Here is a 27,471-nt window from a genome sequence, read left to right on the forward strand (position 1 = left end):
CTACTTTAGCACGTTATGCACGCTTTCATGAGATTCTATTGTAATTATGCGTCCTAACTGTATGTTATTCCTAATTTTTGTTTAAATACTGTACTGATGATGTCCTAAGATACTTAGGATGAAATATTTACAATTAAATAATTTTCACTGTGGTTTATACGTGTGTTTCTTCTAATAATTTTTGTAGTTGTTTAAGGAGTGAGACTTTAGGTGGTGTGACTGATGTGCTCCATAGAGAAGTACTCACGATCATAAAGTTCAGGTATGGTGAAATTATCAGATGACAGAATAGAGATAAGTATTTGAGGTGCTGTTAATATTTTCTTAACTATCATCTTCTCAGGCAGATGTAGTAGTTTTGCTGTGGTAGAGCCATGACAGGCAGTTTTGGCATGCCTATATTTCTGACATTTAAAGCATATCAGTGGATTAGGGATTCACAGACTAACAGGACAATTGGGATACCTTGCTTTTACAGGTGTTGGAGATTTAGATGTATCAGAAATAAGGATGATGTTCCTTGTTGTAACCAGATGATTATCCCTATATATTAGGATGTGTCTGTCCCTCCCTGTTCTTAAACTTGGAATATATTGCCTCATCCAAAATATCAAGAGGACCTCATGTTGATATCACTCCTTTAGAAGAGCTTAGTGATTTATGAGGTGTTGCTGTAATTGGTATTCCAGCCATCTATGTTGCTGACATGTTTCAAAAAGGATATCATCAGAACACAATTCAAATATTTTTGATCTTCCCAGTCCTACTAAACCCTTGTGAATAAAGGATACATTTTCCTTATTGACTAGTGTTAGAGTTTTTTTTTTTTTTTACTTATCAGATGTACCTACAGTATCCTGTACTTGGAGGGGGAGACTTGTCAGGGATCCTGAAAAATTTGAGGATAGATGATTCATGCTCAAGGAGGCTTTTCTTTGCTTGCTACCAGAGCTCCCCATCCACCACAGAGCTGCACATGAAAAACCACTATCCAGCAGGCAGTAAATGTTCTTGGAAGTGGAATGCCATGGTTATCCCAGACACCATACCAGCACTACAGTAAGTTTTGGACCCCATATCCAGACCATTGGATAGGAAACTTACTGCAGTACCATTGACCCTCACAGGCAAGCCCACTAGCTGATTGATCCTGGCAGGGTCATCCAGGACTGTCCATCTTGCCAAAGCACCGACAGACTGAATATCCATCTCTTTTCAGATGTCCACAGATTGCACCAAATGGCAAACACAGCCACAGAACCTTGGATACCAGTTGATGGTCTGGGAAACAGGATAGTAAAAAAAGATTCAGAAATATAGAAATAAGAGAATATGGGAAGAAATCAAAGAAGGGGAAAAAATGAAAAGGACAAGTATCACTGGGAAGTCATCTTCACCAGAAACATGTCTCACAGGTGAGCTGATATCCTAAGCATCAAAATCATCTGCAACTAATGCCGTACGCACTGATCTACATACTATAAATTTACTATACATACTATAGTATTATAAATTGTAAAAAGATTATAAATCTTTTTACAATTATTTCTCTACATTAGTATTTTATAAGTTTTGGTTTCGTATTCACATATAATTGAAACTTGTGATGTACCTGATTAGAAATTGAGATTTATGTTAAAGACAACAATGTAAACTATGTGAGATTTATTGTACTTACCAGATATTTGATTACTGCAATAATTTCAGTGGTTCTTTATTGTAATCCACATTTGTGATATCTGTTGTTCATCATAAAGACATTCTCTTTTCACCATGATAATGGCTAATACTAGAGGGATAGGGCAGGTTTAGAGGTGCAGGAGGAGAGTGTGTTCCAAATACTGAGTACTCTGGATGTCAGTAAGGCTGTGGGACTGGATGGTATTTCACCACAAGTTTTGAGAGAATGTGCTAAAGAACCTGACAGCTCTTTTGACCTGGCTTTTCAGTGAAAGTCTGGCTATGGGAAAGGTGCCCAGGAAATGGAAGGAAGGTAAGACACCGTGCATAAGGGCGAAAGCAGACTGGAAGTGTCTAATTATAGGCCAGTTTGTGTATCATCAGTAGTTGTTAAGATCTTGGAGAAATTAGTGAGGGACTGTATACAACATTGGGCAGATGAGGGTAGTTGTATTAGTTATATTTTAGTTATATGCCCGCCTTTTGTAATAAAGTTGCAAGAGCATTAGATGAGGGAAAGGCATATACTGCCATTTTCTTGGATTTAGCAAAGGCATTTGACAGGGTGCCACATGATAAGCTGATATTTAAGTTGCAGCACATAGGTTTGGATGTCAGGTTGGTCAACTGGATTCAGGATTGGTTGTCCGATAGGTATCAGAGTTTTGTATGGTTGGGCAGTTTCAAGGAGGCAGAGGGTTACAAATGGGGTCCCACAGGGCTCAATACTGGGACCTATATTGTTTAACCTTTATATTAATGACATCGTCAGTGAATTGCAGGGAATATTCAGTTGTTTCAGATGATGTGAAGCTGGGAAGGGTTATTAGTAATAGTGAAGATGTGGTAGCCCTGCAAGAGGATTTGAATAAGCTAGACAGATGGGCAAATGAATGGGGGGGTGTCAGTTTAATGCAGCAAAATGTAAGGGCTTGAGGTTTGGGACACATCGATGGGACACTGCATACTCTATTGGAGGAGCTATATTGGAGTCAGTAGGGGAGACAAGAGATCTGGGGTTGATGATTGATAGAAACCTGAAATTCAGGGGACATATTGCAAAGGTGGTGAAGGTAATACATAGGATTGCTGCAATAATGAGAAGGACGCTGACCTGCAGAGATAAGAGTTATCATTCTGTTATGTAAGTCACTAATCAGACCACATTTAGACTATTGTTCTCAGATTTGGTCCTCAGGATTTGAAGGGGATAAATTACCTGTGGAAAGGGTACAAAGGCGGATAACAAAGATGGTTTCAGGACTGTACAATGATAGTTATGAGGATCGGCTGAGGGAATGTGGACTGCAGAGTTTGGTGGATAGAAGGAGAGGTGATATGATTGAGACTTTTAAACTGTTGAGAGGCAGTTACAGGGTTGACAATGGAGAGTTCTTTCACTTGGTGGAACAGACGGAAGGCGCGATGACAAGGGACCATCCCTGGAAGTTACGAAAAAGAGAAAGGAAACTGTGAACAAGAGGATGAGGAGTGGTTTCTTTGCATGTAGGGTGGTTGAATCATGGAATGCATTGCCTGATAGAGTGGTGAGAGCCAGAACGGTCAATGAGTTTAAGGAGTGGTATGATAGACTTTGTGTTTCCTAGGAGAGACCTCTCATGATGGGTCTTGATAGACTGTGTTTCCTAGGAAGGACCTCCTGCGATGAGTCTTTTGACTCCATGGAGGCCTGAATAATAATATACTTTCTTCCACCCAAAATAGTATTTTTTGTCTGTAAATTGTGTTCTCATGGTTGATCTGCCTGTATACAGGATTGAAAACCTACTGTAAGTTTCTGGGAGGAAAAAATCCTGCTACCTTCGTAAGAGATTGGTTAACTCACTTTCAGTTGAAAAAGCCCATGTAAAGAATCCTCTTGTCATGATGAGAATCAAACAGATCATAGAAGGAGAAAGTCATTGATATTGATTTACTGCAAATCCAGTACATATGGTAAATTTAGTTTAATCCTTTATCCAAGTGTGTGCAAACAAAGTTTGCGCCTGAAAGTATCTTCAGGACTGGGGTAAAGTGGTACAACACTGGGCATCTCCTTGCAAAGGTGGAGCAAGCTACCAACACTCCTATCTCAGTATCTCCCATAATGCAAAACACATCTCCTTGCGGATATGTATAATATTATGCATTAAGGGAAGGGCCACTACCCAGACTAGTTTCAACCTTTGCTCCACCTTTGCAAGGAGTTGCCCGGTGTTGTACCACGTTACCCCAGTCCTGAAGATACTTTCAGGCGCAAACTTTATTTGCACACACTTGGATAAAGGATGAAACTAAATTTATTATAGTCGGACCAAGTGAAAAATAAACTTTCAACACCAGTACATATAGTTTTGCTACTGATTTTACTATAGTGAAATCCCTTTCTCATTTGGCAAGCCTTGCACCACTCAAATCACCAAAACTTCTAGAACATCGTCTACACTTTTGAATGTTAATCTCCAAACCATTTTTCAGTGCAATTCTGAAATAAAACACAAGCAAGTTCCACTACGATATAATGCTAGTGGAACTTGCTTGTGTTTTATTTCTTGCACAAGAGAAACTTTTTCCTTTTCAGATAATTCTAACCACAAGTCTTTCTTGCCACTGGTAAGCACATTTACAAATATTGCTTCCTCAGCATCCAAAAAATTAGGTTTTCTCTTTTGCTCAAGGTTTTAATTTATCACTGATCAGTTGTTAACCCTATACAGATCACCAATCCATCTATTGATTGAATACTAGATTGATTCATCACTGATTTCTCTAATTCACTGCATTCTGTTTTACATATGTCCAGTTTCTGCTGTTTTGTATTTTCTACTTATTTCCTTTCCATAAATACTGTTCAACAGAATTGGTATTGGTAATTCCTTCAGTTTTTAAATCCATTTAAGTCTGTGCACCAGCTCTTCAATGTTCCTTCAAATTTCATTTTCAGACTCACAAGTCTCAAGTCTTTCTTCATTCATTCATTCCTCTTAATGTCAGTGGGATTGCCATAAAATATGCATGAAAAGCTTTGTTAAGATGGTTGATGTTGTGACACAAGTGTGACAGTTGGTTTTTTCCCCATTATAAAGCAATAGGTTGTGGTGGTGTGTAATGCTCACAGATTGATATTGTCAATTGATTGAAATAGTTTTGCACTTTGCACTCTCTCCTCCCTCCTGCTCTTCTCAATTTGTAATTATGTTCTTGTGTGTGGACAGGAAATGACATCATTTTACTACCAAAATGGGGTTTGGATTTGTAAGCCTCAGAATTTTATATTGCATTTGCACTGTAGCTGTCATTTGCTACATTTCTTAGCAGGGGTAAAACCACAAGCCACATCTCCTGGTTGGTGCCCCTTAGGAAAGGCTGAATATACTTCCAGTAGGCTAACGTGACTAGTGAAGCATGTTAGGGCCACTCACCCAATTTGTGGATTTATTGCTGATTATGAAAGGAATAAGAGATACAGAGAAATCATGTAGTTCAACTTCCACTCCTTTTTCTCAAAGATAAGTTAGGAACCTGTTGGTGAATGCCTTCAAGAAGTCTGCAAGCTGAAGCATGAAGAGGTCGACTCTCAAAACATCTGGAGAAACCCACTCATTATATCTACTTACAATGTTTGTACCCTCTCAAAATCTGGAAAATTCCATGAACTTTGCACTGGAGCAGAGTCAGCAAACCTTGATGCAGTGTGCATTCACGAACACAGGCAGAACAGATATTGGGAACAAAGTCACATCAAATTGCAAAAAAATGGACTTTCATCTATATATCAGCAGACAAATTTGGTAATCGTGGATCAGAATTCTGGTTAACAAAAGGATCTATAGTCACATCTCATCTATCTCCAAAGTCTTAGAGAATAGTGAACATAACTTTAAACTCAAACCCCAAAGCAACAATAACCTGTACCTATGCACCCACTGAGATTTCAGATGAAAATTCCAAGAAAGCTTTCTACTCAGGCTTTCTAGGAGACAGTGTAAAGACTGTCTCCACGTCATAGGCGAAGATTTTAATGCATAAATAGGATCAGATGTTTCAGGAATAACAAAAAATATGGAGCCTTTTATGTACCATAGTACAACAAATGAAAATGGATATCTTCTAGCTGAACTATGAAACACTTGTAACCTTATCAATCTACAGAGCAAATTTCCACACAAACACGGAAGAAAATGGACCCGGGAACATCCAAATGGAACAGGTTCACAAATTAATCATATTTTAATCAATGGAAAGTGGGTGAGCTCAGCTCAAAATTGCAGAGCTTACAATAATGTAGAACTCAGTTCCGATAATAGAATAGTAAATGCGCATATAAAACTTCATATCAGTGCTTTTAAACTTAAAATAAGAATAACAAATAAATGGAATGACCTAACTCTTTACTGTACAAACTCCGTATAAAGAAACTACAGCACAAACTAATGAAATGCTTGATGGCTGAAGAACTATCCCTGAGTTTTGCTCGTATTGTACAATCCATCCATCCATGGTGACCAAAATCCAAAAATTTTGGTCACCATCATCTTCTCAAAGGAAATGGGTAACACAATGTTCTATTTTTGATACAAATCTGTCAAAAATTAGAACTCTATCAGAACACCGTCCATAAAACCAAAGAAAATATATTTGGTAGCTAATTCCTTATGCACAAAAGAGAGGAAGCTCAAAAGAAAGAATAAAAGCTAAAAACAGCAAGATACCTGAAGATAAAAGTGAAGAACTCTTACTATAGAAGAACCACTTCAAAAAATCGAGTAATTAATCATTTAACTTCACTACAGATGCTTTGCCAGAAATAGTAATCCAAAAAGAATTTCCCATTACCTGTAACAATTTTACGATGCAAGAATTTGAAACTGCACTAAAAACCCAAAAGAATGAGCAAGCCTGGATTAAATGGTATAACAGCGGAAACAATTAAATATGGAGGAAAAAAGCTTTGGAAACAACTGTTAAATATCTATCTATAATACAGCTCTAGCTACATCCATCATTCCATCACAATGCAGAGAAGGCCTCATAATACCAATACCCAAGATAGGCAATCTGAACAACCTAGGAAATGATGGAGGAATCATACTACTTCGTACCACACGAAAATCTGTAACAGAATGCTTCTAAACTGAATTGAATCATTTGTAACATCTCTTCTATGCAAAAATCAAGCAGGTTTCCTGAAAAACATGAAAAACAGAAGCACTGTTGAACATACCCACTGTCTTAGGTTGCTAGAAGCAGCAAGAGATAAAAACCTTCCCTTGATCTTCATAAATTTCTCAAAAGCTTTTGATTCAGTCAATAGACAAAGGATGTTCCGAATTCTCAGTTGTTATTATGGCATACCCTTGAAAATAATCATAGCAATAGCAGAGCCATGCGAGAATTATCATGCAAGGGTAATGGTATTAACCATTCTCCATTAGGAGAGATGACTGAGAGCTTTCCTATTTCTACTGGAGTTCTTCAGGGTGACTCTTTGGCACCATTTTTTTTTTATTATTGTTACTCTTGATTATGTATTCAGACCTACAGGAAATGAGTATAGAATAATTCTTGAAGATTTGGCAGGACAAACCCACATAAGCAGTCTGTTTTGCAGATGATGTGTTGTTGACTCTAACATTCATTCATACTGTCCAAAACCACGTAGATAATTTATATAAAAATGTAGCACTGATTAGATTCGGAGTCAGTAGCAGTAAAACTAAACTCCTAAAGAGTAGAATGGATGGAAATATTAAGCTAAATGACCACATTCTTGAAGAAGTAAATGATTTTCAGTACCTTGGTTCCTACATGGATACTCTGACAGTGAAAAGAAAACAAAACTCTTCAGTTACATAAAAGTTTAATATCTGGAAATCCAATCTCATCACCACCAACACCAAAATTCATCTGTACTAAACCACCATTTCAGTTTAGCCATATTTGCATATGGTGCACAGACATGGAACATCACTATTCAGTGAGCAGTTAATATCAACAATAGCTTTTGGGACAACATACCTTAGAACATTACTAGGATATACATGGCAAGATCACATTCTCAATAATGTCATTCTTGAAGAAAGCCAGCAAAGACCCCAGCAGAAACAATTCACAAAAAATTCATTTCAGGTTGGTAACCCAACCTGAGAAGGTTGGGATACCAACTGAGAATTTACCTTTACCTACATTCACTGTTCTTGCTCTACAGACCAACTCTTTGCACAGAGGGAGAGGAAGACTAAGAAAACAGTTTTGGCAATATATAAGCAAACTTCTTTTTGAAAATGAAGCTCACGAACCATCTGACATTTACTAATTGGTACAAAACAGAGCAACCTGGCTCACTTTCATCTAATACACTTTAACTCCATGAGTTTTATGCTATATGAATATTTCTGTATATAATTTTTTATTCATACATGAATAAATTATGATGATTCATAACATCAACCTAAAGCAAAAATAAATAACCTGGTTTAAAAATAAGGCTTACAGCCACATACTGCTGAAGGTAAAGGGCAATTATTTGCAAAACCTTTATTTTTTTGAATAAAGAGCAACCACAATATGTATACATAGTTTTATTGTTGTTGTTTCTTAGACAATAACCTATGAAAGTTCATTTCTCAGCACAGTTGTAACAGTTTAAGTATGCTCATCATGTTACCATTACTATGAATAATTCTACTGGTAAAAGAAACTTCAGTCTTATATCATAATAATAATAACCGTTCTTGCTCCTTAATCTCATTATTCTTTTAAATCCTAGTATATCCTAGTAATTTGTAACTAATTCCTATGGGAATTAGTTACAACAAATTCCCATAACAGAAAGTGTAATTATAATATGTATACTGTAATTATAATCAAGAAAAACAACTATACAAGAAACATTTCAAAATAGAAAAATGTAAAATTTAGTATTTTTCAAATTTTGTTTTCTTTTATGAAGCAACAATCCTTTTCAAATGTAAAATAAGATACAAATGAAGTAAATAACATGATTTTGTGTTATATACTATGCTAAATTATTCCCTTTATGTATATGTGATGAATGTGATTTTGTTTGATATAATAGTATTGAGGGCTTTTTAAAATTAGTTGTAGGTTTTATAGTATAGGAACTACATTTACTATTGCCTGTTTATATAATTTAAGTCTTTTGCCATGGAATTTACAACTTGTTCTGAAAAATGGACTACAAAATTTACAAATCCAAAATTGTTTTTGCTGTTTTGATTAGGAATACATGTAAGCATTTTTTTGCTGGATGTTATCTGATATATTTTGTTGTTCCTATACACCAATTATTATGCTATTTCATTACACATATTTTCATTTCCACTTTTTCTGTAGGTCAGTTTAATTCCTATGTTAACCTCAAGCTCCAGAATGTGAAATCAACAACAGTAACAGTGAAAGGAAATAACCCCAGTTGGGAACAAGATTTTATATTGTTAGTAAATACATATATATGTACATTACTTTTGTTATCATATAGTTTGATCATTTCAGGTTTTTTTAGATGTATATAGATACATTATTGACAGAAAATGGTAAAAGATTAATAAATTATGCATGGAAATGGATGTTATAATTATGACTCTCCTTACTGTTTAATGCACTCATACATTTCTCTAGCATGGTATTTCATAATGTTTCACATTGCTCCAGCATGGAATTTCTTTGCATTTTTAAAATGGTGGGGGGGGAGATGCAATACAGAGGTGAGCCTTTCTTAAATATGGAGGCGAGTCTTTCTTGAATCGCATTCATAAATTATAATCTCAATACATAAAAAACAGTTAGTGCAAAAATAATTAGATTGATGTTGAAAGTTTTTCCGCTTGGTTATGCTATAAATTAAAGATGCCAGGAACTTATATTCTTGGTTTAATTCTTTATCGAAGTGTAAGCAAACAAAGTTTGTGCATGAAGTAACTTCATGACAGGGCAACTCATATATAGAGGCTGATGACTTCATATAACTTTGATGCAAAGTCATCAGCCTCTATATATGAGTTGCCCTGTCATGAAGTTACTTCATACACAAACTTTGTTTGCTTACACTTCCTGGCATCTTTAATTTATAATTAGATTGAATATGCTTAACAGTAATAATTATTTTATTAGTGGAAGTAAGAAAGTAATTCAGTTTGATTAGTTTTTTAGTACTTAGTAAAGACTTATGTAACATGCAGGGTGATCAAAATTAAAGTTTCCTTTTTAAGGCCTTGTGAAGTGCCACCCAGCAGTGATCCAAATGCTGCGAATCTTTGCAGGAATATGTTGTGCATCACGTAGAAGCAATATCTGAGGGGGAAAAAAAAGTAGTTCCAAAACCCACCACTAGGGGCAATGTATGATGTACGAAATGTAGATATATTAATTTTTCTGTGTGTGTAAGAAGGAGAAAAGCAATGCAAGCATAAAGAACACTTATTCACTTCCATTATGCATTCATGGGCTGTACTGTTCAATGTGCCTGCCATTCTCAGTATGCCACAAACTGCATCCTTTGCACAATATGTTCAATGGTAGAATACAGCTGGTTGGAACTAATGTTGCATTATGCTGTCTTTCAGTACTGGGAAGTTATCAGGATGATTCCGATAAACCTTGTCTTCGAGAAGTCTCCAGACCCAGAAGTCACAAGGGATCAGATTAGGTGAATGAGGTAGCCAGGTAGTGAGAAATGCATGACTGATCACTCTGGCTTCTATGAAATGTTCTCGAAGAACCTCCTTTATGGATTGACCGATGTCTCATCATGCATGAAAATGACTGAATCCATGCACAGGTGCTGCTGTAGCAGTGGCACAACAAAATTGTTTATCATATCACAATATTTATTGGCAGGACCTGACTGTTAGTCCTGAAAGAATGGTCCAATGATAAATGAAATTATAAATCCATACCAGACAGTAACTTTGGGTGAATACAAAGGAATTTGTTGGATTTCATGCAGGTTTTGCACAACTCATACCTGGCAAATGTGGATATTCACAGCACTCAGCACTGTTCAGCTGAAAGTGAGCCTCCTCTCCCCACAAAAATCATCAACGGCCACACAGCGTTCAATTCTACTTGAGCAAGGAATGTTAAATCAAATGTCATTTGACTTTCAAAATCTTGCGGGCACAACTCCTGTATCAGGGTTATCTTGAATGGGTAGAAAGGAAAAATCTTTTGTAGAATTTTCCAGACAGTTGTGTACGGCACATCCATGTGTCTTGATACAGCATGTGCATTGCAAAAATCAATGCTGTTATTCGTGGCTTGTTCCATAACAATAGTAACAACTTCATTCACTCGTGAACTGATTGATTTGTGACCTCTGCCAGGTCTAACTCATTGGGAGTTAGACCTGGCAGAGGTCACAAAATGACCTTCAAAACAACTAATTACTCCTCACAAAACATAGAGATGGTTGACCCCATCGCCATTTGTTCAGGCAACGAAATTTGCAGAGTGCAGCAACAACATTGCAACTGTTTAGATAGTACAGCTTCATGAGCAAAGCACATTGGGGAAAGGTTAGTGCCATCACTATGGATGGTATTAACAACTAGAATGAAGGGAAAAATCCTGTATCCATCTTTTTAAATCCTCCTGGCACTTGCCAAATTGCCTGATATGCAAATCCTATGCATTTGGTGTTTACTGTGCTCCTGGTGGTGAATTTTGGAACTACCTTTATTTTCCCTTTTCTTTTATCTTTTTTTTTCTCTCCTCAAATATTGCTTCTGCATGACACATGATGTATTCCTGCAAAGTTTCACAGTATTTGGATCACTGGATGGCATTCCACAAGGCCTTGAACAGGATATGTTAATTTTGATTCCCCCCCTGCACATAATCACAAATAGGTAAACATGCACACACCTTGGCATTTGTCTATAAATTATATGCATGCAATGTAATAGATTGCTGTTGTTTGTAACAATGCTTCTTCAGATCAGAAACTTGCTAATTTTTTTTTAATTGTCATATGCAATGCCAAAGTAGATAGGTAGGGTCTTTCCAGGAAGGTTAATCACTGTTTCCCAACTGCTAGTATATGATAAATTTGTATCTGTCTACAAAATCCAAACTGCAAAATGCAGTTAGTTCTTAAGTACTATAAACTTAAAATAAATAAATGAACGTTTTGATGGACAACATGAATTACACCCTGATGCATTGTCTGTGACTTCTGCATCGCCACTGTTTCACAAAACACATGTTCTCATCAAGCCTAGCCACTGAAATTTTTGTTTTGAAACTTTTTCAAAAGTAATATGAAAAATGAATTCATTATTTTTGCACATGGATCTGTTGTCAAGTGTTTGCTTGACTAAAAAATATTAAAATTTTTCTAATAACACTTTGCCAAACCAATGCAGTTGACTCTCACAATAGCAAACATTTAAGGACCACAAGAAATAATTTATAATAGTGGATAGTTTGCTATAGTAAATATTTTTATAATACTTGTAGCATTGTGGAACTTTGTTTAGGATTTTCAGTAGTTTGTTATGGTGAGCAAGTTTGTTATAATGATCTTTGTTGTAGTGAGAGTCGACTGTACTTGATGAAGAACTTGATTAAAAATAGTCTAACATGAGGATGTCAACAGGAGTATGAATTCTTGCATTTGACTTTTGAAGTGTGAAAGAAACATTGTGGATTTGTTTCTTTCAGTAATGAAAGAAATGAATGGAAGTTAAGAGTGTCAAAGCTATATAGATAACTGGGAGGAGACTTCTGCATAGTCTAAAGGAAAGTGAAGAACCAATTAGATCTGATCCAGTGTCCAGGTCTCACCTTATTGCACTGCACCCCATTATAAGTGTTAATGTAGATGCTGAATGAACAGGCCTATCAATTTGGGACTTAAGCAACCCAATCGTATTTTGACTAAAACTACATGTGCATTATGATGGTACACTGTAATTCGATATCATGATGACTTGAGTATCTCCTTAATATGCAGTGACACTTGCTGTTTTTATCAGGGAATCAGACAGAACTGCTTCATCTGAACTTGAATATAGACACCATCAGTGTTAGCAGCATCCTTGGAAAAGTAATGGAGTTAGCTGAATATTTAAAAAAATACCATGTCAGCATAATTTGTTATCGAAACTAAGAAGATCATCTTGGAGGTTTAATGGAGTATTGACAGCACTAGGAAAGGATTAAAAACTAATTTTAATGCTTACAATACTTTATCTCAGTCACTGAAACTTCTTCAGGGAGTACAAATAACACTTATAAAACACACACAATACTTAATGGAACACATGGGTGACTCTAAAGTTCTGTTTTGGCGATGCGCTCTCTACATGTGTAAGTGATCTAGGATGTAAACTGGGACCTCGTACAATAATTGTTTCACAAATTTTGGGAAGTTTTATGCATCTGTATTTGTTTAGATTAGATTGATTTCTGAGTGCTGCAGATTACAAAAATAGTCTTTTTTTTTTTTTTTTTTAAAAAATTACTATTGTGGAGCATGGTGGTTTTTTTCAAGAAGATCCTGTGAGTTGCATCTAATACATGGTCTACAAGGCATATTGACCATAGTTGTGATTGCAGATGTAAGATCTGGGTTCATCTAAATGGATAGTGACTGATCTACCTGTCTTTCCAAAGTAAGTCAGCTTGCAGGAACAGTGTACTTTATATACTCTAGGCACTGAGAGAGAAGGGACTGATCTTTGGTCAAACAGATAAAGGTAGTAAATTTTCAGTGGGGCTTAAAAGCTGTGTAGAGGCTGTACTTTTTTAACGACCTGACTATTTTTTCCAATGTTCCACGGACATAGGGGACTGTGATGGCATTTCTGAAATCCTTCTGAAGAGATGGTTGAGAAATGGAATAAACTGATTTTTTTTTTTTTTTTTTTTAATTCTGTAATCCATGAAGGTGTTGTGTATATGGTTGAGTTCAGTTGAAAGAGAGGTTCCACTGGAACAAAGATTATCGGCTCTGTTGGTTAGTTTAATGATGACATATTATTGAGAGGGGTGGTAGTGGAAAAGTTTGTGGCTGTATCTGCCTATGTGAGTGGGTTTTCTATATACAGTGAAGGAAAGGTTACCATTCGGAAGGCATGCTACTAAGATGTTTACCCTTCCTAGACATCTTAGTAACATGCCTTCTGAATGGTAACCTTTCCTTCACAGTATATAGAAAACACTCACACAGGCAGATACATCCACAAACTTTTCCAAACTATTATTATTTTCCTTTTCCATCATAAACTGGATTCTTAGATGTAGACTATTAACTGAGGAAGGACTCTTATGCTGGGCCACAGAGCCGGATAAGTCTGAGATGGGCTGAGTCTATGGCTCATTTTTTCAAAATTTTCCATCTAAAAATTAGCAAGAAGGGTGGTGGTAGTGGGGGGGGGGGTGGAATCATAGCAGTTCCCTCTATCTGCTTGTAAATTTGGTTCTTCCAAGAAAAATAGCCAGAATTGATGTCAAAGGAAAAGAGATCTAAGATATCCGAAGTAAAATGTATGAGTGTTAAGGGTCGTTTAAGGGAACATTGGTAAACAGTGAGGTGATGTCAAAGCTTACCAAGATAAAGGAAAAGGAGTGCATGCTTTTATGTTAAAATCACTTGGAGAGAGAGAGTTAGCTATATTTATATATATTTATTTTTGTATACTGATTGGTTAGGATATTTAGATTTGTACCTGTAATAACTTCAAAATGAGTATGTTATGAATTTCAAAGAATGAAGCTGAAGTATTAAAAAAAAAAAAAAAATTAAAAAATATCCAGTTCCTTCACTTCTAAAGATTTATTTCTAATATTGATATATATACAGTCATCCCTCGACTTACGTCCTTTCAAAGATATGTCCGTGATCCCATAAGGGAATAATTAACATTTTCGGCTATACTTTCAAACAAGACATAAGCGAGCGTAAAATAAAGCATGCACAGTGGCAACAGTGCTTTCACTTGCAACCTTCCACAGCAGTCAGAACATGTCTTCAACAGTTCCTCTATTGATTTTGTGTTTGAGAAATGGGTTATTTTTGTATTTATTGTTAAATATTTCACATGGCCCCTACACGCACAATCAAAAAACTTAGTGAAGAATCAGAAAAAGAGACGAGCAATTGATCTTGAAATGAAGGTGCAAGTTCGGATGGTCTCATTCTACAGTGATGACCATTTTGAAAAATAAGGATAAAATCGTAGAGGCTGTGAAAGGATCTGCTTCCATTAAATCGATGATAGCTACTTGCCTCATGGATAGAGGACCTGAACTGAAAGTGCATACCCCTTAGTGCTGTGACCATAACTGCTAAGTCTCTTCAACACGTTGAAGGAGAAAGCAGAACCCGATTATGACTACGAATTCAATGCTTCTTCTGGTTGGTTCATGAGATTCAAGCAGCTTTTTGCACTGCATAATGTGAAAATGTATGGGAATCTGCAAGTGCTGAGTGAGAAGGCTGCCAAGGAGTTTGTCGAAAAATTGGATAAAATTATTATGGAGGAAAATTATTTGCTACAGCAAATTTTTAATATGGATGAAAAATCCTTGTTTTGGAAAAAAAAATGCCCGAGCAATTCATCCACAAAAAGTTAAAATCTATGCCTGGTTTCAAAGCCCTTAAATCGTGTTATGATTCTGTTAGGGGATAATGTGGCTGGATATAAACTGAAACCATTTGTAATATGGCACAGTGAGAATCCACGAGCCATCAAAAACATTAGGAAGCATACACTTTCGGTTCATTATCAGAGAAATAAGAAGTCGTGGAGGACTCAAAAATTGTTTTTGAGTCCTCCACGCCTTAATCAACTATTATGTGAGTGAAATGGAAAGCTATTGTGTGAAAGAAAATGTAGAATTTAAAATTTTATTAATTCTAGATAATGCTCCAGGTCATAATTCTTATAGCGGTGATCTTCACTAAGTTCAAGGTCATGTCTCTCTCTCTCCCTCCAAACACTAATTAAAATAACAGTATACTTATTACAGTTAAGTCCCTAACCCCTATAACTCTGTTGATTTAATGTGTCGATTTACGTCTGACTCAAGTTACATCCTGCTGGATGGAACGGAATCCGGACGTAAGTCGAGGATGACTGTGTGTGTGTGTGAGTCTGTCAAAAAAATGTATACAGATTTCAGCAAAAGAAAAACCTGTATAAAAATTGCAATACTAAATTTATACAGACATCAAGTAATGAATACAAGTTACCTTTGACCTCTACAATTACACGAGGTGCTCAAAGTGGTTACCATTAACATCCAGACACTTATTATAATGGCAGACTACTGCTTGAGCAACATTGGCCAAAGTGTCCAGTGGGATTGCTGCTCATGACGTTTCAATTTCTTTCCAAAGGGCCACCAGTGTAGCTGATTTTCTATGATACACTACATCCTTTAGTCTCCCATAGGTAAAAGTCCAAGGGTGTTAAATCAGGAGAACATGAGGGGGGGGACTCTACTGCACCTCTTCGTCCTTTTCATTATAACTGCAAATTCTCATCGAGGTAGCTGAACTTTAACAACATTCTCAAATTTGAAATATCACTTTTAAAATGGTCTTGATTTCCTCAAACGACAATCATGCCTCAGCCATTTTGTTTGACTGTTCTATCCTACTGGTCATGTATAGATGCTAGTATTCATGTGAGTAACGACATCTTTTGAGAGAACATCATACTACACATTGCTACTCTAATTCGATCCCACTTCAAAAAAAATCCATAGATGACATCTGTTTAAGTGTGTATACATTTTTTTGACGAACTCGTGTGTGTGTGTGTGTGTGTGTGTGTGTGTGTGTGTGTGTGTGTGTGTGTGTGTGTGTGTGTGATTAATTCTTATTAAATTCAAAAGATATACATATGGCCATTCTAAAGATTACATAATATGAGCTCAAAGAATGGGAAAAATGTTCTTTGCCTCTGTTGTATTAGTATGACTTCCCATAATTAAATTTGTTTCTGAAGGATGGGATGGTATCAATTAATATAAAAAATGTGGGGAACTTCCTTTGCAGTTATAATCGTAAACACTGTTCTCTGTTTACTGATTAATTTTTTTAAATTTCTGCTCATTTGTGTATTCAGTTTGTCTTACTTAAATTCCTTAGATCACAATAAAATAAGTTTGATGTAGAACATTTTTTTTTATTCTTGAAGTGTGCTTGAAGATTTTTAGGTGGCTTCTATCTGAAAAGTTTCTGAAAAGCTATAGTACACTCGTACCATGAGTTGGCTAAGGAATTTTTTATTTTTTTTCTTTCTTTCAAGGTTTTGAATAATTAAGAATAATTAAGGAGACACATCGACATGTTGACCTTTAATCAAGGTCATCTTCAGGAACACACACACACACACACACACACACACACACACACACACACACACACACACACCATCAGTCATGATCTATCACAAATAGTTAACCTACCAACCAGAATACTAGACAATCCTCATTATTCTTCCAACATTCTGGATATTTCTTAACCCCTGACCCTTATTCAAGGATTGGATAGGAATAAGGGGTTTGCAGTGGAGTAGGGGAATGAATTCTAGTAAGGATTATTTCAGGTCAAATGTTTGGATCCGGAGAGTGTTTTAGTAGTCTGACCATGGAAGGGGCATAAAACTTCTGGAGGTCATTCCATTTAGCATAGTTGTAGTGCCATGGGATATGAGACTGAGATTGGCTGAGAGGAGAACGAACTGTAGAGAAGGAGACTTGGATAAGTTGTGGTTATAGTTTGCTAAGAGAAGAGTAGACATCCACTGTGTATTTAGAGGCCGAGCTAGTTAAGAAAGGTCCAGAGTGTTGGAAGGATACTTCCCACACAGGAAGTGCCTATGCCCCAGTCCAAGTATGGCCTTGGATAATACCTCCTACAAACCACTAACACTCTCTCTCTTGGCACTATCTGGTAGAGTAAGTGGCAGCAAGATTGTTTGCTAGCAGGTTGGGAAGCCTCTAACAGTTGTGTTACCATTGGGTTTGCTCCCATGCACTATCTGGCAGCTAGCCTGTGGAAAACAGTTTTACTGCTGTACACTCAAATGAAATAGAAACTAGCTCCCTAGTTCAAAAATAAAGATGCAGAGAAAGCCCATCAAGGCCATCACCCACAATGTATATGGGAATAAGGGGGGGGGGGTAATAGAATCCAGAGGCCCTACTCTGGAGATGAAACATGTATGTAGCCACTTCACATATTCAAAAAACAGAGTAGTGGTATTTCATTGAGCAGTGAAAGGTATCTACCACCTGGAGGTCTAATTGGTATTTCCTCCAACTAAGAAAGATATGCGTTTAAGGCTGCAATAATTGCCTTGCTAGAGCTCCATTTATTAAAACATGCATACCACAGGAAGGTGGGCATGACTTCTTGTTGAAGACTAAAACAGCTGAATAGGAAATTATTCCCAGACATATATTAATGTTTAGAAAATTTGAAGAAAGGAGTAAAGCTAGTAATATTAAGTACTTGTTTGATTTATGTTCACTACATGGACTAGGCATTGCAAATAGTATGTTACAAAACAAAGATGCTTGTACATGCAGAATGTATATACAAGAAATTAAAAAATTCTTACCTTCATGCTGGTGCAGAGCACAGGTGCATACAGGAGATTTCAAATAGGAAGTGATTGCTATTCAGTTTTATGTAGGATTAAAAATCTAGTAAACTAAGGTATGTAATTTCACTTGTATATTTTAATATAAACTTCTGTATGTTTTCTTGTATTATCATCAATATCATCTTCAGGAAAGTTAACATGCCTACAGAAATATGATAAAATCTCTGGGAACTTCTAACAACAGTAATTTTTTGAAAACTGACAATATATCTAAAATTACCCACATGAATAATTTATTATGTTAGGCATAAAGTTATTCATGGTTACAAATACCTTTTAGATAGCTTCTAGAGTAATGGAGGTGAGATGTGTATAGGTGACTTCCAGATGTCATGTAGAAAAGGTCTGGGTTTCTGTTTAAGGTGCTCTGAGAATATAAGACTTCAGCTGAATTTCTTAAAAGTCCTCACAGTTGTCAGGTATGAAGATGGGTTACTGATTCATTTCATGGTGCTCTGCAAAAAATTTGGGAAGTCAGACCAGTTTTATCTGTCTTTATTTATCTTTTGTATTCATTGTCACTGAAGTGCTCTTTTTTTATGGAATGCAAAACATTTTCCAGTTTATCCAATGTAGTCTTTCTCCACAAACAAAAAAATCTTGTATGTGCCAAAGTGTTTTTGTAGAACGTAGGAAATTCTGTAGGATTGGATCTGGTTTGAAAGCAGTTCTGATATTGACTTGGTTTAAGAACTGAAACATATGTCAAGAGACTACCGATGAAGGGTAAGGGAAATGAAACTTTTATACTTCTTTGTAGGCTTCTTGGCAAACAATTTAATGTGTGTGTGTATGTGTATATATATACACACACACACACAGTGTGTGCCCATTAAGTAATGAGTTTGATTTTTTACTGGACTGTTGAAGTAAGAGTGTGTGTGTGAGTGGAGCATGTTAGAAGTTGAGTCATGGAACAAAGAGCTATGATAAAATTTTGCTGTAAATCAGGATAAACTACAAAAGTGTACCAAGACATAAAAAGAAAGTTTATGGCGATGACTGTGTGAGCCACACACAGATGTTCCGCTGGTTTTCGATTGAAAGAGGAGAGGCAGTCCCTGGAGGATGAACCACGCTGTGGACAGCCAGTTTCTGCATGAACGTTATTCACATGTCATTGTTGCTCATGACATGTGAATAACGACTAGGCTACTTGCTGTACAGCTTGGTGTTGATAATGAAATGACCAGATTAATTTTAGAAAGAGATTTGTGGAAGAGGAAGTTTGTTCAAAGTTTGTGTCGCACACATTGATACATGAAAAGAGAGAGCACCAGGTTGCATATTGTCAAAATTTCATCTATGCAGTTGATCATGATATGTTGTAAAGAATTGTCACTGGTGATGAAAGTTGGTGTTTTCAGTTTGATCTGAAAATGAAATGGCAGAGAATGGAATGGTGTGGAATGTTTTCTTGCCAGCAGAAGAAAGTCAGGTTGCAGGAGATTATTCATGGTGGATAATTCCAGCATCATGTAAAGACAACGTTTTTTAATGCTGCTGGAATTATCCACCATGAATTTGCTCCTGAGGGCACCAGAGTGAATGGTCAGAATTATTTAGGAGTAATGCAACGTCCATATGCCTGCATGTGATGTGTCAGGAAAGAACTGTTCCACAACAATTGGTTTCTGTTGCACGACAACATGCCCACGATCTGTGTGTGCTCTCTGCGAAGCATTTTCTGGGTTCAAAGTCAATTCGTTTGATTAAACATCCTCTGTATTTGCCAGATTTGGCTTCTGCAGACTTTATCCCAAAGATGAAGCGTGCCTTGATAGGGGAGTGCTTCGGTGACATTGAGGACATCCACTGCGGTGTTACCCAGAGACTGAAGGAGGTTCCTGTTTAGGACTTCCACCATGCCTTCTAACACCTGTATGACAGATGTAAACATTGTGTGGAGTTGGAAGGAGATTATTTTTAAATCTGTGTAATTGACAGTTCCAAATATAATTTTGATATAATAATTGTTGTCTCATTACTTAACAGGCACACTGTATATGTAGTCAATATAATAGCAAGCTTATTATGTTTAAGAATATCCCTTTGTCAATATCATTGGCTTAGACCCAATAGTTTAATGATTAAAACTTAAAATTATGTGTTAGAATACAACATTAGAACAGAAATAGCCAATTTATAGCAAAGCATATCTTAAGAATATACTGAAGGTAGAATGCCACCCAGTCTTTGTTCTTCTGCTCTCATTCCAAACATTTTTTATATATAATTAATTGAATCATGCTGAAGCAGTACACAAATGAAAGACTAATCTTATTTTAAAATAAAAGGGCACTCAACCACCAATATAAAATAATAAACTGAGTGTGTATTTTGGTGTTACCGAAATGATAAAGTAAGAAAGAATAAAAACGTGAAAGATTAAATCACTGGAACTTCATTGAGGAATAAAAGATGGAATTTAAAAATATAAGAAAAGAAAAAAAATAGATGATACACTAAAATTACAGTGTGTGTGTGGGGGGGGGGGAGGAGACATTTCGAATGTGGCAATAATCTTCAGAATACATGAAGAGCACTCTCCTAAAGAAATGTATAATAAAGAAATATATATTATTATTATTATGTGACACCTCCAGGGAGTCCAAAGACTCATCGAGGGAGAGTGTGCCAACAGCATTGAACGATTGATCCCCATATTTATTTGATGTTATTTTTGATTAACTATTTTGAAAAAACTTTTGGAACCAAATAATTAAGTTTCTTTTTCTTTTGTCTCATCACCTTTTAATGATACACACAGATCAATTTTTTATGGTGAGATAACTCCTAACTTTTGCTGTGGACAACGAAATGAGTTGGCATGGAGCTCTCTTCCTCTTAAAGATGTTTGGCCAGTTAAAATGTTCATAAAAAAAAAAGTTATATATTTTTTGAATATTACTGTATTTACTCGAATATAACTCGCATGTTTTTCAGTATTAAAGTTAAAAAATTGTGGTGTGAGATATGTGGGGATTTTTGGAAACTAAAGTTTTTCAGGAAAAAACTAAATTGACATTTATAATTAAATCCTCAGTATTCATTATAATTTTAATTGTTGACATAGAGCATCTTCAGCTCAGTCAGTAGAGATGAAGCTGTTTGGTTGGAAAGCCCTGGGTTTGATTCCCGTCCAAGATGTGAGGAACCTTTATCTAGTCTAAAGGTGAGTAAACCGGTTTCATACAGAGGTTAGAAGGTTTTTTTCACCCAGAAACTTGGGTTTTTGTCCCTCAGAACAGGCAAAATGGCCCCGTGAACACATATGAATTATAATCATAAAATACATATACTTTATCCTTCATTAAGTGGGCTCAACCTGTCCTAACAGACTGCGGAGAAAGGTAGGGAAAAACCCCATATAAATGAATAAATAAATTGCTCACATTATTTATAAAAACGAATGCATTTAAATTTTAATTATCAATGTTATTTATGCGATTGGCCGCCTCACCATCATTATGCGATATATTTGAATCTTTAGGGACAATGTTTCTGTAATTAAATGAAAACAAACAGTTTCATTATTGCTTGTCCTTTTATCATTTTGGAATCATAAGATCACCCTGATTTAAAAATACTGAAAATGGGTATGACTTACCAAGAATCTATTATTCGCTATTTCTACTTCCAGTCTCGAGCAGTTTCTTCATGTGCATTGTCAATCTACCCAAATAGCACCATCTTTTCTCCCATCCAGGGCATTAGAGATGCCAGTTTTTAAAAAATTCTTGAGAGTTATTTCTGGTGAAATCATGTCACTAGCTCTCAAAATCCAGTTGCACAACAGTTCTAATGATAGTCTCTTAATCTTCCCTGCCGAAGTCAGGTTGTAGCCACTGTCTGCCATCCACTCTGTAGAATTTTCGTACATAGTCCTTGAATGGTTTGTTGACCGATACATCCAAGGGTTGTAGACAAGGTATAAGACCACTAGGAATAATGGCCACATTGATCTTCACATCCAGAAGTTTTTTCTATTTCTGCCATACAACATTCACTATCTATTTCTTAAAGTTTTAACCTTTTTTTTCGTGTGTGAGTTATATGCAAAACTTTTTTAATTTCTTTTTTTCGTGAAGTTAAATCAGGGGTGCGAGATATAAGCAAGGGCAAGTTATATTCGAGTAAGTATGGTATTTATATAGAAAACAGATAAAACTAGATAATCCTTTAGGCAGCATCTCTAAATAATGAACATATCATCTGCTCATCACATGTATGGTTTGAAGGTGGTTTAATAAAACTTTCTCAAAGTTTTCCATGTATAAATTAGTAATTGGAAGTGGTGAGCCAGTAAGTAGAACATATTCAGGATATATTGCCTGAATTTGTTTATCCTTCTTCATATACCAGACCTCTATTATGCTAGTAATCATTTAAGGCTATTCACCACAATTGAAGAGCTTATGCCAAATGATCTATGTGTGTAATCCACTGTAATTATAATTTACAAAAATAACTGTTTGCAGTTCCAAGAGCTGTTATTACACATTTTTCTATCAACTTTCAGAAGATGCCCCGTGGAAGGGCATAATGAAATGTAGTGAAACATGTAGAAGTTTGTTATAATATAAGAGTGGAATTCTCTATCTTAGAAGTTTATTACTCAGTTGATCTCATAATTGCTTTAAAAAAATATGTAAATTAGATATGCACTGACAGAATGGTGTTAATAAATATTCATGACAAATTCTTTCTAGCACTCATCATTGACTTGAGATAGAAACAGTCTTCATAAACCTAAAATTTGTAAAGGCAACATGTATGGATTTTATTCAAATAGTATTACTGGGCTATAAGATATATACATATATGAATATTAAAAATATACAAAAAAGAAAGATAAATGGGTATCAAAATACCCAAATAGTGAGATCATCTTCTTTGGGGACTTCAGTATCTACAACTCATATCGACTTCCCTTTTCCAGTTCCACTAATCAAGCATGCAGGAATGCTGAGGTATTTGACATCAGCAGTGACCGAATGCAGATAGTTTATCTTCTGACCAGAATACTCAACAATCATCCCCATTTTTCTAACACCCTTAATCTCTTGTTAACAGGCTTCTTTCCCCAGTTACGCTGTGCATGTCAGTGCTGTTCTTGGTAACCCAAACTATAATCTGCACCCAGCCATTCTCAGTCTCATGCCCTCTGTCATTACATGGGTGTCAAAGGGGATCACCTCCATTGGTTTTACTCTTTTTCATGGTTTGATAACTGCTTCACCTCTCCTGATTCAAACACCTGCTTAGAAAGAATAATAGAAATATTATTTTTATGGCTATTTAGCCTATTTTTGTTTAGGAGTGCCCTTTTTATAATGTCATTGGCTTTTTACTCAAAGTTAGGGCATTACTGATGTTTTATATAGTTAGTTAGATATATGAAGAATCTTTCCAGAAATAATACCTATAATAGAAATAATTCTAACTGGAATAAAGGCTTTCATTCCTCACTCCACCCAACCAGGCCTTGGTTCTCAAACAGGTGTTCCAGGGTATGGAATGCTCTTCAACCCCTGTTTAAAAGAAAGTTCCATGTTTGGTCTCTAGAACAGGGTTTCCAGACTATCTAAAAAAAAAAAAAACTTGCATATTAATAAAAAATAGAAAAAAAATCTTTAGCCCACTTATGGTACTAATGTATTGTACTATACTATAGGCTTTCAATCTTTTGTGAGCAGGTGTTACATTTTAAAAAAAATGTATGTAAATTAGATCAACAGCTTTGATGGGAATAGATTAGATATGATTTCTTAGTCCTGTTATTTTAAATTAGCTGGAAAAATATTTACGTCTGAGTATTATAATCTTATTATCAGCTAGTTCTAATTTTGAAGAACATTGATTCAGTGTTAGCAGTATTACTAAATATTGATGGCTTGTGGTCCTATTCTTACACCAGTAGTATGGATTGAGATTATCCTGTATGGTGCTTTGAGTATTGGAGTTGGATATTACTCTGATATTCTAAAATGTGTTGATTTAAAGTAGTCCTTTTTTTGAGTTAGTTGACCTAAGTCTTCCTATTTATTGCCATTGTTAAGAACTATGGTTTGGCATCTTGAAACAGTTAACAAATCTTTCTGAATAACATTTCAGAAAATGTTATTCAGAAAGACTAATTGAACACAGAACAGTAATTCAGAACAATAAAGAAAGATTAATTTCTTAAGATCAAGAAATTTTTAGCTATTATTTTCTGTTAGTTGAGATTTTTAGCTATTATTTTCTGTTAGTTGAGATTTTTAGGCTGTCATTTTCTATCAATTAAGGCTTTTATAAGCAATTGTTACTGTTATTAGCATGTGATAAGCTTATTTAAATATGTAATTAAATTTAGAGAAGAATTGTGTCAGAACTTAATTTATATGTAAATTAAGTAATGAGTGGATTTCTTTGAAATCATTTCTGTGGAATGTACCAGCAGCATGATTAGAAAGTCCCATTTTCTCGTATTTGTTGAATCTAATATGTTTGCAGTCCTCTTTTTTGTATTATTTATTATTTGCTTCCCATATCGTCTGTGTCAGAAAACTTGCATGTACAGTGTACATACTAGGGTGTTATGTCTCTGGGGATTGAAGTATCCCTGTGGTTTAAAGGTGCCATTAAAGTTTTATATTTGTGGAGCCTGCTTATTTTTTCATATATCCCTATGTTTTTAATGGCCATGGACTCTTAGTAGAAGTCTTTTTATTTTTAAATGTATTATTTGTTGTTGCTTTTGGATAATATTTTGCTCGTTATGTTCAATTTATTCTTTAAAGCTTGCTTATCCAAGTAAATTGTGCTCTTATTATAAGAATGCTGATGACATCTGGTTTTTGTGGTGGTGAGAATTATCACTTATAATCTTTCAGAGTGATCACCCTAGACATCCAGAATGTTTAGTTTTATGTCCCTTTATCATCTCTGATTCGTTGTATAATATTATTTTCTCTCCTCCATTTGTAAATTTTGAAATGTTTTGTGACAGATAATATGCATTGTGCATTAATAAAGAAAGAGCCATACATCTTCGTTTTGGTGATGTAAATTATATAGATATTAAATATAATTATATAATGTTGGATATTAAAGATCCAACATTATTTCAAAGCCAAACGTATATAGAAACACTGAAAATTTCTCTGACATTGGATTGCTTTTTAGTATTGAATGAGAGATTTTGCTCTCTTAAGGTTTCTACCTAGTCTCTGAAGAGAAACAACCAGTTCAAAACAGCTGTCAGGCCAGTGAAACCTTTATCAAATACACTAATAAAAGGCAAATATACAGATGCTTGGGCAGCAGATGCATTCTTTTAAGTAGTGCAAGCTAAGACAATGCTGATGCTGAGGATCACATTCTCATAAACTCTGGACAGATTATGAAACTGTCATAGTTTCCACATACATTCAGCTTTGAAATAATGTTGGATCTTTAATGTCTACTATTTCTATACATTATGCACATTTAGTTATGGTTTTGATCTATAGTTTAGCATGAGCACTGTTGCAAATCTTGATATGAAAACTGTAAGCTGCAGAGAGCTCAAAGTAGAAAATGAGGAAAAGTGCAGGGACATCTTATTGTGTTTTGTGAGATATGTTCAAGAGATACAACAGAGCCAAGATGAAGAGAAGCTTGATCATGAAGTTGAAACAAGTCCCAAAATGTGAAATTATGTGCGTGTAGTAAAGTTGTTGGTGATGAAAATGTCCCAAAATATTCTTTTGGAATATGCACAGAATCTTATTATATATTGGATGTGCCTTCACATCACTTATTCACCTTATATTCACATCACTTATCATTATGACCAGATGCACTTTTTTTTTTTTTTCAGATTTGATGGAATATTTAATTAAAGGAAACCTCAGAATATTAGAGAAATTAAAAATATTACAAGAGAATGTGAATCAGGCAGCTGATATTATTTCCAAGACTTTACAGAAGAATGAGTTTTTGTCTTTAAAGAAATGTTGGATAAAGGAAACATGAGAATTTGATTTTGTCAGAAATGACAGGAAAATGACTTTGCTATATCTGTGTAAGCTGTTTTCTGATAATGAAGTTGAGAAAAGTAAATTTTTATATCCTTCCGCCCCCCCCCCAAGTTTTATTTATTTTATTCATTTCCTTTATGTATTATGTATATTTTTTGCACCTTTGTCACCTGCTTAAAGACATGAACAAGCTAAATCTCAGCTCTTAGTAGCAAGAGATACCGAAGTGTGTTATTGCAACTTTTAAATTGCTGGGCAATTTATTATTTTATTTGAGAAGCCATGATGAATATATAAGTTTGAATCACAAGGGAACTTTTTTTGACTTATGTTAGATTATATAGTTCGAGGCTTTCCTAATGAGTCATCTAAAAAAATAGGTTTTCATATGTTTAACTTCATATATGATTATGATATCTTGTCTAAAACTATGGAAAACTTGATCCCAACAACAACAAAAAAAAAGACAAATTCACTAAGATATACTGAGTACAGAGAAGTTAGCTTAATGAGCAGGAAATTATTTCTTAGAATAATATTGGACAGATGTCAAAACTAGATAAACAAAAGAATAGATGAAGAACAATATGGATTCAGAAATGGAAAAAGTCCAAGCAATACAATACTAAACCTTAGAATGATGTGAAAGATTGATTGCTGCCAGTATTTTTTTTTTTTTGTAAAACAATAGTGCCAATACTAATTCTTTACCAACAGGATTTGAAAAATTAAAAAGATATGAAAACTAAAAAATTTATTTACCGATTTTTTTTTTTTTTTTGCTTCATAATGCGGTGGTTTTTTGAATAAAAACATAACACTATAAAAAAATAAGTAAAATGTGTGTGAAAATTTTTAATAAAAACTTTATATGTATATATATATTAGGGTTACCAAGTAATTTTATACACTTGGTTATTTTACTCCTAATCCCAAGTAAGCAAACAGTTAAGTTTGCACCTGAAACATAGTTCAAGTCTAAAGGTGGTGCAACACCAGGCAACTCATTGTAAAGGGGGTAAAGCTCTGATCACTATTCTTAGTATTTTCCATAATGTAAAGCACATCTCACTAAGAGATGTATACTGCAACACATTATGGGTGGGGTCACTACCCAGACCGGTTTCAACCTTTTTTGAGGT

General features: G+C 35.2%; 1 protein-coding gene across 1 annotated transcript in view; it reads left to right on the forward strand.

Annotated features, from left to right (window-relative positions):
• Window positions 1-27,471, forward strand: part of unc-13 (protein unc13 homolog) — a 1,156,644-nt gene that overhangs the window by 79,712 nt on the left and 1,049,461 nt on the right. The window contains exon 3 of the mRNA XM_090416011.1: window positions 9,037-9,136. Coding sequence (XP_090272137.1) covers window positions 9,037-9,136 — 100 coding nt within the window. The remainder of the gene's footprint in view (window positions 1-9,036; window positions 9,137-27,471) is intronic.

This window comes from Typopeltis vanoorti, chromosome 3 (genome assembly GCF_054136105.1).
Source record: "Typopeltis vanoorti isolate ZY-2024b chromosome 3, IOZ_Tvanoo_1.0, whole genome shotgun sequence".
In the NCBI taxonomy this organism is placed as follows: Eukaryota; Metazoa; Arthropoda; class Arachnida; order Uropygi; family Thelyphonidae; genus Typopeltis; species Typopeltis vanoorti.